The sequence below is a fragment of the Bufo bufo genome, chromosome 3, assembly GCF_905171765.1.
Source record: "Bufo bufo chromosome 3, aBufBuf1.1, whole genome shotgun sequence".
NCBI classification, from domain to species: Eukaryota; Metazoa; Chordata; class Amphibia; order Anura; family Bufonidae; genus Bufo; species Bufo bufo.
Genome location: NC_053391.1, coordinates 457,003,659 through 457,018,808, shown reverse-complemented (window position 1 = coordinate 457,018,808; position 15,150 = coordinate 457,003,659). Strand labels below are relative to the sequence as shown.

The following is a 15,150-nucleotide window of genomic DNA, read 5'->3' as shown; positions in this document are numbered from 1 at the left end:
GAGTTGGGGGGACCTGGTGAAGCAATAAGAAAAATCCAGCTCTTCACCATTTAGGGCGTTGGGGTAGTACCTCACTTTGCTTATTCATCTTGTATCTATTTACCACAAAAGGAGGGAATTGTGAGAGAGGTTTTATTTCTCTATAAATATGTACTGTATTACTCTTTTCTGTCTACAAGATGGCAGCTAACCAGATGTGCGAGGGGGAGTTAGGTTGCCTTTTTCAAATGTGCCAATGAAACTCAGGGATAAAGTTGGCACACTACACCCATTTTGGCAAAGAGCCAATATGCTTTCTTTAAGGACCACCCTTTTTGTCTACCTCACATCTCCTATATAAGTGTATGTTACTTGAATAAATGATGGCATATTTTCCATGATACCAGCCAGTGTTGGTCTCATTGAGAAAGCTGTATACGCTCATATTTACAACCCAAATTGATTTGGCACCACACAAAGAAGAAGAGAATCGCATGAATTGCGATAACACTAGCGATCAGGTGGAATTTCAATCTAGTTTACTGCTTTCTCCCGCTACCTTTAACACAGAGAGTCTTAAAGAAGATATGAGAGGACAGGGTAAAGGTCATTCTAGTAGCTCCAGACTGACCGAGAAAATCATGGTACCCGCTCCTGAAAAAAAATTTTTTACCAGGGAAAACCCCTGGACTTTACCTTGGTCCCAAGACCTTCTAACACAAGGTCCGATCTCCCATCCAAAGGTGACAAGTCTGTGTCTGTCAGCATGGATCCTGAAAGGCTGATTCTTACATCTAAGGGCCCTTCAGATTCTGTAGTTAGCATTATGTTAGCCAGTAGGGAAAAAAAAGTCACTAGTAAAATCTACCATAAGATATGGAAAAGATATATGCCTTGGTGTTTGGAAAATCCTGCAGTTAAAATGGGGGATATCCTTTCAGTTGTAGAGTTCTTACAGGATTTAGGAAGGGGTTAAAACCTAGCACCCTCAGAGTGCAGATATCTGCTCTGAGCTTTTTTTTTTTTGAATGTAAAGCTGGCTGTTAACCCATGAATAGTTAGGTTTATGAAGGGTACTGACAGACTCAGACCTAGACTAAGACTGATAGTTGCACCTTGGGACCTAAACCTAGTCCTTTCAGGTCTTACTATTGCCCAATTTAAACCTCTGGAGGAGGTAAACATCAAGTACTTGACCGTCAAGACAGTGTTCCTTGTCCCCATCACATCAGCTCACAGGGTTAATGAAATACAAGCTCTCTCGGTCAGGGAGCCATTCCTAACCATCAGAGATGATAGAATTATTTTGAGGACTCTTTTCTTCCTAAGGTGGTGTCAGATTTCCACAGAATGGAGGAGGGTGTTCTTCCCTCATTCTGCAATAATCCTAGATCTGAAGCAGAAAAAGCTTTTCACAGTTTAGATGTCAAGAGATGCATACTCCAATATTTATCAGTTACTGAAGACTGGAGAAAATCCTATAGTTTTTTTATTCACTTCTTGGGAAATAGGAGAGGTCTTGCTTCTAGAGCAACTATAGCACGTTGGCCTACAGGGTAATGGGGAAGGAACCACCTTCTAACCTGAAAGCTCATTCTACTAGGGCAGTATCGACATCCTGGGCGGAAAGACCATTTGCTTCTTTGGATCAAATATGTAAGGCAGCAACATGGTCCAACCCTCATACTTTTATTAAACACTATAGCGTAGACATTGATACAAAAAGGGACCTTAAATATGGAAGAAAAGTTCTTCAGGCAGTTGTCACACCATAAATTAATAATCAGTTACTTCTCGTAGTAAGGTGCTGTCATGGAGATGAGGGGGGGGGAACAGAATTAGTCTTACTGGTAATTTCCTTTTCACAAAACCTCCATGATGGCACCGCTTATATTCTTCTCCTCCCTCCCAAAAAAACTTATGAAGTTCAATAAGACTTTTTTCTGTTATTCATATGAATTCTAAAATATGTGTAATCTAAGCACTGGTTATTCTAAGTCTAAAGCTATAAAGTATGGAAGTTTTGTGGTATGACTGTTGTAATACAGGCCTCTCAAGTCCAGAAGACACTGAGGATTGCATGGAGGAGGTAGTTTATGCAGACTTTTGTGCTTTTTTTCTGGAAACATCCATGTTATTTTAGCACAATGGCATGTTGTTATACCAGTGGTATTGCTATTTATACACATGGCACCTGAAAACCCCCAACGGTATTTCAAGTCATTTTAGTAGAGCAAAGTAATACATTTGAAGTCCTACAGCTCAGTGATCTATCTTTTCAAAAGCGCATGAGTTCTGTCTAACTTCATATTGAGCTTAATGACAGCAGAAACAAAGTCCTCAGAGCCAATAAGATCTTCTGCAATAATGTTGGTGGCATCTCTGCTCACTCCTGGATGCTGCTTTTCTACCCACTTATGCAAAAATGGAAGTTTAGGTAAAGTCATTTTTTTCAAAGAACCAAATGGGTGTTTTAAGATGTAACTTGAATTCTCAGTTAAATTGAGACCAGCCACAAAAAAACAATCTGTAAAAAGAAAAATACAATTAGAATCCCAAAAAAAAAAGCTTTGTTAAAACATATAACAGAACTCTTTAAAAGGGGTTTTCCGAGACTTTAATACTGATGAGCTATCTTCTGAATAGGTCACCATTATCTGATCAGTGGGGGTCCAACACCAAGGACCTGCACTGATCAGCTGTTTGAGAAGGCACTGGCGCTCGCAGTAGTGCCATGGGCTTCTCTCAGCTTTTCCTAGGCCAGTGATGACACATTAAATTGGTCCATTGGCTTAGGAGCAGCTCAGCCCCATAGAAGTGAATGGGGCTGAGTGCTTGACCAAGCACAGCTGCTATACAATGTACGGTGTTGTGCTTGGTGAGCACGGACAAACCCGTGGTGCTCACAGAAGCCCCAGTGCCGGTGGTCTCAGGTGTCAGACCACCACCGATATCCTCAGGATAGGTTAAGTCATCAGTATTAGGCCTCATGCACACGAACGTATTTTCTTTGCGTGTCAGTTATTTTTTTTGCGGACCATATGCGTAACTATTCATTTTAATGGAAAATAGAAACAAAACTTTAAGATTCCAGTCTGTTGTTATCAGGACTTACCGCAGCGATTCCCAAGAGTGAAGTAGGCACAATTCACAGTTCAGTCAATGCGTTATATCGACTCATCCAATTTCATATATATAGGCAAAACATCAGGTCCCACTACTACTATTTTCCTCCAGATGATCCTGTGGGATATCAGAAAATACGCTGATAGTGAAGCACTGTATTCCACTACTAATACCACTCATCTGGTTGTACGCGCAAGCGTAATTATTTATACAGGCGCATCACACAATCAGAGGCTTCACTTTCTTTCTCTTAAACAACACTGTATAAAATATTTAAACCGCTCCAATAATGAAGCAGCGCTTTAAAAACCAGTATAAAATTGGGTTTATTATACTCACAAACATAAAACGGTAACAGGCAATGTAATAAAACAAACCAACGATCCCGCCTGACCCGGGTTTCGCTCCAAGCTTCATTAGGGGCATGTTCCACACTTTTTCCCACAAGTCTCTAAATACCCTCATACCCCTCCCCCATTGCCTACAACAACCTTTAATTAAAAATATTATGAAATTCCAATAACCAGCAAAGTGTCATCCCTCATCCACAGATTAAATAAATACATAGCATTGCCAATTTTATCACTATTTCTTGTTATAGTACATTCCCTTATCTCTTCTACTTTACTCACGAACCCTTCATTCATAAATCTCCTTCAATTCCTCCTCCAGCCTGTAGCAGCTCATGTGATACACACCTATCTTCCCCGATTGGTCAGCGGCGACACACCCCTGTCCTCATACAGATCACCGCTGATCCACCAGGCACGGCTTCAAGTCCAATTTCACATTAAGTCCGTGTGGTTGGATTGTATCAAGCTCATATATCCACTTAACCACCCGCTGATCTATCTTTTTAACTGTATCTCCTCCCCACCAGTCCTCTCACTAGCTCTACTCCGGCAAAAATAAGTCCTCTGGGATCCTTCTGGTGGACCTTCTTAAAATGCATGGAGACAATGAGAAAACTGAAAGAGCACATAAAGAATATCAGGAAGGGTCTGGAGACCCATGGAGTCTCCATGCATTTTAAGAAGGTCCACCAGAAGGATCCCAGAGGACTTATTTTTGAGCTGCTACGGGCTGGAGGAGGAATTGAAGGAGATTTATGAATGAAGGATTCGTGAGTGAAGTAAAAAAGAGATAAGGGAAGGATCGTTAGATTGTTTTATTACATTGCCTGTTACCGTTTTATGTTCACGAGTATAATAAACCCAATTTTATACTGGTTTTTAAAGCGGTGCTTCATTATTCGAGCGGTTAAAATATTTTATACAGCGTTGTTGAAGAGATGAAAAAGAAAGCGAAGCCTCTGATTTTGTGTGATGCACCTGCATAACTAATTACGCTTGCGAGTACAACCAGATGAGTGGTATTAGTAGTGGAATACAGTGCTTCACTATCAGCGTGTTTTCTGATATCCCACAGGAACATCTGGAGGAATGACTATATATCTGAAATTGGATGAGTTGAGCTTGAAGAGTTTTCTTCTGATTGGATAGGGAACGCGTGGTCCGATATAACGCATTAATTTTAATGGGTCTGCAAAAAAAACAAATAAAAAAACGGAAGTTACTCCGTGTCTATATGTCCATATTTCTGTTCTGCAAAAAAAAGAACATGTCCTATTATTGTCCGCACTCCAGACAATAGGACTGTTCTTTTAGGGGCCACCTGTTCCGTTCTGCAAAATCCGGAATGCACATGGACGTCATCCGTATTTTTTGTGGATCCATTTTTTGCGGACTGCAAAATACATATGGTCGTGTGCATGAAGCCTTAAAGTCTAGGAAAACCCTTTTAAATTTTACTTGCTACCAAGTCATGTTATAGAACTTTTTTTTCCAATTGTTGCTATGTTAGTGCATTTAACACTAAAAATAAATAAAGCAACTTTGCAAATAGTCTCAATTAAAGGGATTGGTCATTTACAAGAATATGTAAAGGCATAACAATCTGCTACATTGCTTACCTTAGCCAGATATCCCCCACCCCCTCCTGGTGCCCATGGGTCTGATATAAACATGCTGCAGCATCCATACCTTTCTCAAAGATGGTGGCTGAAAGAGTTTGGGGCAGTGACCGATGTGCTGCATCTGTGCTGAACCTTTTTAGCAGCTGCCATCTTGGGAATGCTGGACACCACTGCATCTGTACTTTGGTACCCATGGGCACAAGGGGTAAGCCCAAAAGCAATGTAGTGGATTCTTATGCTTTTACACAATTGTGTATGGCATGTGTGAAAGCTATGTAGAAAGTGGACAACCCCTTTAACAATCTATTGTTTTATGTTGGCATCCCTTCTAACCTACTATATATATATATATATATATATATATATATATATATATATATATTAGTAGGAGACAAATGGAAGTATGACTGCAGAATCAGACTACACAATTTTTATAGTCTGTCACAGACTACTTGAAGACATAAACCTATATATGAGCTTCAGGCCAAACCTATATGAGCTTGCATACAACCGCATTTGTTTTGCAGTCTGAAAATCGCAGATCCACAAAATATGGATGCAGTCAGTTTGCCATCCCCTTTTTTTTTGCAGACCCATTGACCTTAATGGGTCTGTGGTCTGCATTGAAGTCAATGGATCTGCAAAAACATGCAGATGCAACATGGACTGTATGCATATTTTGTGGATCGCAAAATACATATGGTCATGTGCATGACGTCTTGAAGAGGTATTCCTGTAGGTACAAGTTATCCCTATCCACAGGATAGGGGAAAACGATCAGACCAGCGGGGGTCCTAGTGCTAGCACCCCCACTGATCACGAGAACAGGGGCCCTGTACACCCAGCAGTCCCCTTGCTGCTCCCCTAAAATGACCAGAGTGGTCGGTCGCACATGTGCATGACTGCTCCATTCATTTCTATGGGAATTACGGAGATAGCAGAGAGCTGTACTTGGCTCCCTTAGGAACTCCCATAGAAATTGAAGGAGCGGCTGTGCACATGTGCGTCCAGCGACTACGGTCATTTTAGGGAATTAGCAAGGGGCCTGCAGGGGGTACGGACCCCCACTGATCTGATAGTTATCGCATACCTGTGGATAGGGGATAACTTATACCTACCAGAATTCCCCTTTAAAGTGTACCTAAACCATCACTTACACTTCTTTAAAACCGATTTTTTTTTTTTTTTTTTTTTTTTTACTTTTGCAAGCGAAATATGGACCTGAAGTGCAGATGCCTATTGCATTTTGCAATCCATACACCCATAGAGTATGGAGCAATGTGCTATGTGAGCTCCTGCCCTGCACTCGCTCCGCTCTGTTAATAGCCTGTGGTATGCAGGCTATTAGTGTGAGTGCAGGGCAGGAGCTTGCATAGCACATTGCTAAAGCCTGACATAGCCCTTCTATGCCAGGCTTTAGCAAAACAGCGCTGGTACAGGCAGGAGCAGCGATGCTCTGGTCTGTACAGTTCAGTGCAGCCCCAGGGGAATCCATACACCAGTGTGTACGAGTGTACGGATTGCAAAGTGCGAAGGTGCCCATTTTGCTACGAAAAGTACAAAAATAAATAAGTACTATACAAATATTTTTTATCAAACTTACAATAGGTTCTAAGTGTAGGTACGCTTTAAATAATTAAATGCAAACACCAAGAGGAGAATAATAAAAAATAAAAAGTCATGAAGGTAGGTAAACCTTCTACGTAATAAAGTGGAGATAGAAGCCTACAAATAAAAATTGCTCATCTATGCATATTAAAAAAATGTCAGCAACACAGTACCGTATATAAAATTGTAAAACCACCTAAAAATGTTTTGATACCTGGCCGTCCGATCTGTTTTTTCCTCTCCAAGAAGTGGATCAAGAAGCTTGTTTTGGTTGTGTTTGCCCACCAGTATGGAATAGATGGCCAAAGATATTCAAAAAGCAACGCCAAAGGGTTGTCATAGCACACAATAAGTTGATAGTTTTGCTTCCACAAGTTCCTCAATGTTGGTTGCTCCTGAAAATAGAGAGCATATTCATAAAACTGGTCCGTTACAGATGATTAGACATGTAAGATTCATCATGGCGCTTACTGTCACATGAAACTGATCCACATACAAATTTTATAATAAAATTATAGCAGCCCCAAAAGCATTAACACAATGTGGAAAGTGCATATATAGAAATGGAGCACCATTTCATTCTGGTTGTCTTTTTTTGTCTCATTGCCAGTCCCATCAGACTTGATGGGAAGAAAAGCTCTGCACACAGGAATATTTCTCCTTCAAAAAGGGGGCACAACCGGGGTGTTATTACACAAAGAGGCCATTGTCACTGTGTGGGGCACTCATCATTATATAATGGGGTCTAAAAGGGTAATATTTTGGTGTGGGATACTCAGGTGCAATCATACTGAGTGGGGTCTAAAAAGGGCACTATAGCTGTTTGGGGGAGGGTTTACAATAACTATGGGAGCATTATTACATCTATGGAAGGTGAGTTTGTTAGGAAAAAGGTTAGTCGTCATGGCGATCTGGGCCGCATGGTGAGGAAAAGGTAATACAGCTACACTTACAGACATAAACTAAGAGTTACTAGATTGAACTAGAAGGTCTGAAGACTATATAACAGGTTGACCATTTTGTTACATTACTGTTACACGTTATCATGTAGGAAAAAGTGCAGACAGCGTGGTATACATTAGGTTTTGCTCATCACCAACATCTGCCCATTTAACAGCTGTGTGAAAGGAGCCTTAGTCCTTATTCACACTTATTTTAAAATCAGTATTGTAACAAAACCAGAACTAGATCCTAAACATGGGAAAAATATAATAGAAACAAACTGCATTTCTCATTTGTGCATCCACCATTCAGCTTAGCTTAAAAACATGCAAAATACTGATACACTGAAGTGTGAACAAGGCCTGTCATTAAAAAAAGCATAAAGGCTATGTACACCTTCAGAGGCAATTATTATTATTATTTTTTTTATTGCACGTTACTCATTTTTGGCTAAAAATCATTTTTCAATTGGCCTTTATTAAATATATTGAGCTGTTCTGTCACAAAGATACGACCATGTAGAGAAATGAAGGGTTAACTGTTTTCCTAACTGTGTGACTGGTACTTTCACTTTGTGCCAGTCATCTAATAAATCTTATCTCTAAACTACTAAGTGGTCATAAACCCTTATTTAAGCTTATTTATCACTAAGATAAGAACTGAGCTATAATGAGTGTTTATAAGGTCAGAGAGCAGAGATGAGGAGCCCATCTGCTCCTGGTCTGACGGAAAAGACAGAAAATCCAAAGGGTGCTACTAGAGCATGACAGCTCTGTACACAAAAAAGGGATGCCATATTTTTAATAAAGACCAATTTAAAAAATTATTTTTAGCTCAAAATGAGTACTTTGCAATTAGGGATGAGCGAATCGACTTCAGATGAAACATCTGAAGTCGATTCGCATAAAACTTTGTTTCAATACTGTAGTGAGCAATTGCTCCATACAGTATTAGAATGTATTGGCTCAGATGAGCCAAAGTTATTACTTGGCGAAATCTCGGAGACTTTGCCTAATAACTTCATAAATCGATTTGTACAATAAAAAAAAAAAAAAAAAACATTTCCCGAACTCTGGTTCAGTTCCAAGGTAATAACTTTGGCTCATCGGAGCTAATACATTCCAATACTGTACGGAGCGAGCGCTCCGTACAGTATTGAAACAATGTTTTATGCAAATCGATTTCGGATGTTGATTCGCAAATCCCTAATTGCAGTAATAAAATAAAATTGCCCCCAAAAGGTGTACATGGCCTTTAATGCATTTTATCCTATAGGTTTTTGCAGTAAAGCCCTAATAGAACACAAAAGTATAAAATAACTTCAGAGGCGCATACATGCTTGGGGCATAATTTGGCTCCAAATATCCTGTGTATACAGTTAATTAAAGAAATGTGATGCTCCGTCAGCATGGACTGTAGATTATCACACCCTACAATGAGGATCTCTTGAGGATTCTGCTGTAACCAGTCAGCAATCTCATGTAGCGTTTCCTAGAAAAGATAAATGAAAACAAAGTAGTAAAATTGCTTAATTATAATATTAAAGTGAAAAATACATTGAGCTGCAGCCCTCAAAAGGGAGCCATGGCCCATTCAAACGGCAGATTATTAGGGTGCCTGGGGTTGGACGCCCACCCATCCAACACTGATTACCTATTCTGATCATAGGCCATTGATATTATGAAGCTGGAGTACACCTATAAAGGAAACCGGTCACCATGAAAATGCAAGGTAATCTGCAGGCAGCATGTTATAGAGCAGGAGGAGCAGACCTGATATGCAGTCTCATGGGAAAAGATCCAGTTTAACGTGCATTTCATTCATTTAGATTCCTTCTCATTCTGGGCTTTGAAGTAAAGGAGCAGGTCCTATCAGTGATTCACCTCTGATACAGTCTCTGTATACACAGTCTCAGAGGGAAGGTTGTCACTCACCGATAGGACCGCCTCCTTCACTTCAAAGCCCAGAATGAGCAGGAATTTAAAGAGGACCTTTCACCGATCCGGACATTGTGAACTAAGTATCATGACATATACAGCGGCGCCCAGGGATCTCACTGCACTTACTATTATCCCTGGGCGCCGCTCCGTTCTCCCGTTATGTCCTCCAGTATGTTTGGGGACTTGGTTATAGTAGGCAGAGTCTGCCCTTGTTCTGCTGGGCGTCTCCTTCTCCTAGGCTGTAGCGCTGGCCAATCGCATCGCAGAGCTCACAGCCTGGGAGAAAAAAAAAAAAAAAAAAAGAGAAGGAGACGCCCAGCAGAACAAGGGCAGACTCCGCCTACTATAACCAAGTCCCCTAAGTCTCCGCCTACTATAACCAAGTCCCCGAACATACCGGAGGACATAACGGGAGAACGGAGCGGCGCCCAGGGATAATAGTAAGTGCAGTGAGATCCCTGGGCGCCGCTCCACATGTCTGTATACTTAGTTCACAATGTCAGGATCGGTGAAAGGTCCTCTTTAATATGTATAAAATAAACCTTTTACCGAATCTTTTCCTATAAAACTATACATCAATCTGCTCAGGTCCTCCTGCTCTATAACATGCTGCCTGCAACTCAGATACCATGTTCAATGTGATAGGTTCCCTTTAAGTTATGAAGTTTCACACATTAACTTAAATGTCATCTTAAAGGGGAATTTTCAGATTTTGCTAGTTAGTTTAGATTACACAAAGAAATTATATATCTGTTTCTCTTACATACTGTACTGTAAAGGTGGATTTAGACGGGGCAATAATCAGGCAGATTATAGGGAAGTAATGTTCCTGTGAACACTTGTTCCCAACAATCTGCTTGTGTAAAGGTGCAGCTGATCACCCGAAGAAACAAGCGAAACTGCAGTGAGTGCAGGCACACCAATCATCATTTCTGGGCAGCAGATTGTGCAGTCTAAACGGCGATCTGCTGCCCAGAAACAGTGCAGCTGTATGAGGACGAGCACTAGCAGTAGCAATCCTCATAGTGTGGAGGTGATCTGTGCATGCGAATGCAGCGCTTCATCTCCACTTAACGAGCAGCTGACGTTCCTTTCTGACAATTGGCTGCTCCTCAGCCTGTCTAAATCCACCTTAAGTCACTACTCAAATGAATTGCACCTTCCATGTGGTCCTGAAAGTGGACTACAATGTACCATGAAGGTGGAAAGACATAACCATATATGTGAACAACCATTAGTGACCACATTTTTGTCTTACCGCTACAGTCTGGGATGTATAAAGACCATGTACAAAGTAGAGGTTTGAGGAAACATCAGGCCTCTGAGCTATTCGGAGATCCAGGTATCTGATTCCAGCGTCTAGCTGCTCAGTAACACTCAAGGTCTATCAAGCACAAGGAAGTTCATGTAAAGATATTTTATTAAGGTAATATTATAAAAAAATATATATATATATATATATATATATATATATATATATATATATACACACACATACACACACATATATACATATACACACATACACATACACATACATACATACACACACACACATTATTACATTGATGTGAACTTTGATTCGGTCACAAATCAGCTTAGAGCTGGTTCAGGTGAGCAGAAAGAAGCTGGAAAACAAGCTGTCAGAGGTCAGCCAGTCTGATAAATTTCACTAGGGGCCGCATTTTGCAGCTTGCTATGTACTGTGAAACTTAGAAGCTGCAGCTGTAGCAAAGTTTACAAATAGCTTATTACATGAACTGTATTTTGTGTTAAAAAAAAAACATTTAAGAATTAAAAAAATATATATAATAAGTTATAACATAAATGCAGAATCCATTTACATTGGGATCAAACATGCACTTTTTATGCAGTTTTATAAACCAAAGCCATGAGCTGGATTCTATAGGAATGACCAGTATAAAAGGAAGGAACTACTATTCCTTCTGTTAGAGCCACTCCTTGCTTTCTGAGTCGAGTCATAAACCCTTTCCCACAAATATATAGTATAACTGAAATAGGACATAATGGTACATCATACGGCAACGGCCGCGATCGTAGATATTTCTAATTTTGTAAAGTTTAGATGGAGACCATGGCAGCTCCCTTTGTCAGTTCATCAGCTGATGGGTTACCTAAGAGAGGACCCCAGGTCTGGAGACAGGCAATAATACTAAAAGGCTATGGAGATCTATACCTGGGGTCCTCTCTTAGGTAACCCATCAGCTGATGAACTGACAAAGGGAGCTGCCATGGTATCCATCTAAACTTACAGTTTATGCAGTCCTCGCCACTTTTCAGAAACGAGGCATTGTAAGGGTGGGATGGGGCAGTGGCCAGCAGCTGCCACAAGTCTGGAAAAAACCTTTAAAGTGAACCTGTCAGGTTAAACATAGTGTCTGAGCTGCTGACAGCATGTTATAGAGCAGGAGTAGCTGAGCAAATCAATATATAGCTTTATAGGGAAAAGATTCAGTAAAACTTTTCATTTATTCATTTCGATCCTGCTCATTCTGGGCTATGGAGTGAAGGAGGATGTTCTATCAGTGATTGACATGCTTCCCTCTTGGACTGTGTATACAGAGGCAGCTGTCAAATCGCTGATAGAATCGGCTCCTGGACTTCAAAGCCCAGAATGAACAGGAATTTAAATGAATTAAATACACATATATACAGAATTTCTCCCATAAATCTATATACAGTGAGGAACAGAAATATTTGAACACCCTGCAATTCTCCCACTTAGAAATCATGGAGGGGTCTGAAAGTCACATTGTAGGTGCATTCCCACTCAGAGACAGAATTAAAAAAAAATTATAAAAAAAATAAAAAAAATTCAGGAAATAACATTGTATGATTAAAAAAAAAAAAATTGTCTTGCACTGTTGAACATAAGTATTTGAACACCTGAGAAAAATCTGTGTTAATACAGAAGCCTTTGTTTGCAATTACAGAGGTCAAACGTTTCCTGTAGTTCTTGACCAGGTTTGCACACACTGCAACAGGGATTTTGGCCCACTTTTTCACACAGATCTCCTCTAGATCTGTCAGGTTTCGGGGCTGTCGCTGAGTAACAGTTTCAGCTCCCTCCAAAAATGTTCTATTGGATTTAGGTCTGGAGACTGGCTAGGCCACTCCAGAACCTTGATATGCTTCTTAGGGAGCCACTCCTTGGTTATCCTGGCTGTGTGCTTCGGGTCGTTGTCATGTTGAAAGACCCAGCCACGACCCATCTTCAATGCTCTGACTGAGGGAAGGAGGTTGTTGCTCAAAATCTCACAATAAATGGCCCCATTCATCCTCTCCTTAATACAGTGCACTCGTCCTGTCCCTTTCGCAGAAAATCACCCCCAAAGCATGATGTTACCACCCCCATGCTTCACAGTAGGGATGGTGTTCCTGGGATGCAACTCATCCTTCTTTTTCCTCCAAACAAGAAGAGTGACGTTTAGACCAAAAAGTTCTACTTTGGTCTCATCTGACCACATGAATTTCTCCCATGCCTCCTCTGGATCATCCAGATGGTCATTGGCAAAATTCAGACGGGTCTGGACATGTGATGAATGGAGCAGGGGGAACCTTCCGTGTAATGCATGATTTGAAACCATGACGGCGTAGTGTTCTACCGACAGTGACCTTTGAAACTGTGGCCCCAGCTCTCTTCATGTCATTGACCAGCTCCTACCTTGTAGTTCTTGGCTGATTCCTTACCTTTCTTATCATCAGTGATACCCCACCAGGTGAGATCTTGCATGGAGCCCCAGTCCGAGGGAGACTGACAGTCGTCTTTAGCCTCTTCCATTTTCTAACAATTGCTCCAACAGTTAATCTATTTTCACCAAGCTGTTTGAAAATTGCCCCGTAGCCCTTTCCAGCCTTGTGCAGGTCCACAATTTTGTCTCTGGTGTCTTTTGACGGCTCTTTGGTCTTGCCCATGGTAGTCGTTGGCATCTGACTGACTGGGGTGGACAGGTGTCTTTAAAGAGCTCAGACGGGTGCTACTAAGTTAGATTAAGGAGTGGAGTAGAGGTGGACTTTTTAAAGGCACAGTAACAGGTCTTTGAGAGCCAGAATTCTTGCTGTTTCTCAGGTGTTCAAATACTTATGTTCAGCAGTGCAAGACAAATACATTTTTAAAAAACATACAATGTGATTTCCTGAATTATTATTCTTTTTATTCTGTCTGAGTGGGAATGCACCTACAATGTGAATTTCAGACCCCTCCATGATTTCTATGTGGGAGAACTTGCAAAAATCGCAGGGTGTTCAAATACTTATGTTCCTCACTGTAGGTTATGCTGCTTAGCTTCTCCTGCTCTATAATATGGTGTCTGTAGATTATTTTTCATATTCATGGTGACAGTAAAAATAACCTTGGTTAATGATATGCTATATAGTTGTAACTATACATATACACATACAGTGGTAATAGCGAAGTGCAAAAAAAACAACATAAACACACATCTGCTGTCAGAGTATAAAGTAAAGAAGAAGTTCACAGTTTACAACTAGAAAAGGAGGATGTAAAACAATAAATACCTGTGTTATACTCCATTTTAAAATAATAGGGCGTGTGATAGAAGGAAATAATTTATCCAAAAAGAGCAGCAGCTTAGGAGAACTAGGGTCAACTGGTGATAGTTTGTCTAAGCAATAAGTCATGGTGTCATGACTACCTGGGTAGAAGAAAAAAAAAAAAAAAAAATCATGCATTATAAAAATGTTGGAAAATAAAAATCTTAATCCATTTTAATTTCTATTCCCATCTCAAAAAAGGATGGTATGTCACTCTGAGATCCGACCACAGGGACCTCTACAAATTGTGACCATAAAGGGAACCTGTTTCTGGTGTAGTGCAGTTGTTTCAGATTTTTTCCAAGCATAGCCACTCTGCTGGTCACCCAACTGTGCAGGGAACTGCAACACAGCCGCTTAGCCATTCACTTGAATGGGGGTGCACTGCAGTGTACTGCACAGCTGGCTGCTGCATGGGGACACAGCGCTACACCAGCACTGCTTCCTCTTCATTCTCAGCATTGGTAGATCATTTTGCAATGTTTAACTTGTACACCCTTACTCAATCACAGCCAATTTCAAAACCAAGCCCTCACTCCCCCCTCCCCCCCCCCCCCCCAATGATGAAATAAAGGGACAGCATTTAGGTTTGTGAAGAGTATTTTATGTGTGGTTTCTGGTTTCTATAAGTGCACTTACAAGCTCTTACATCACAACTATATAACAAACCAAGTGTGTGCATAACGCATGTTGATAAGGACTTCAAGTATCCAATTTTTTTAAAGAAATATGGCTCTAAAGAGCTCTATATGATATAGTGTAAGAATGTTAACAAACGTTCTCAAATTGCTATTTTTTTTTTGGGGGGGGGGGGGGGGGGATAAGTTGCCTTTATCATTGGTTCTATTTTGCGGTACATAACATTCTTTATTGCATTTTATTCTGTTTTTTTGGGGGGAAAACAGGATGAAGAAAAGGCAGCAATTTCGCCATTGATTTAGTGCAGGAAAAATGACATCTTAACTTTATTTTGTTGGTCAGTGCAATTACAGAGATATGAATTTT

The 15,150-nt window shown here is 40.5% G+C and overlaps 1 protein-coding gene across 3 annotated transcripts in view; it reads right to left on the bottom strand.

Moving 5' to 3' along the window:
- Window positions 1-1,928: 1,928 nt before the first annotated feature.
- Window positions 1,929-15,150, bottom strand: part of PLCXD1 (phosphatidylinositol specific phospholipase C X domain containing 1) — a 46,134-nt gene continuing 32,912 nt past the window's right edge. For 2 of the 3 annotated variants that reach the window (XM_040425157.1, XM_040425158.1), the window contains exons 3-7: window positions 14,110-14,246; window positions 10,829-10,954; window positions 8,966-9,121; window positions 6,885-7,083; window positions 1,929-2,506 (exon numbers count right to left, since the gene is read on the bottom strand). In XM_040425157.1, coding sequence (XP_040281091.1) covers window positions 2,250-2,506; window positions 6,885-7,083; window positions 8,966-9,121; window positions 10,829-10,954; window positions 14,110-14,246 — 875 coding nt within the window. In that variant the 3' untranslated portion in view covers window positions 1,929-2,249. The remainder of the gene's footprint in view (window positions 2,507-6,884; window positions 7,084-8,965; window positions 9,122-10,828; window positions 10,955-14,109; window positions 14,247-15,150) is intronic. The other variant, XM_040425160.1, reaches the window with a different exon arrangement.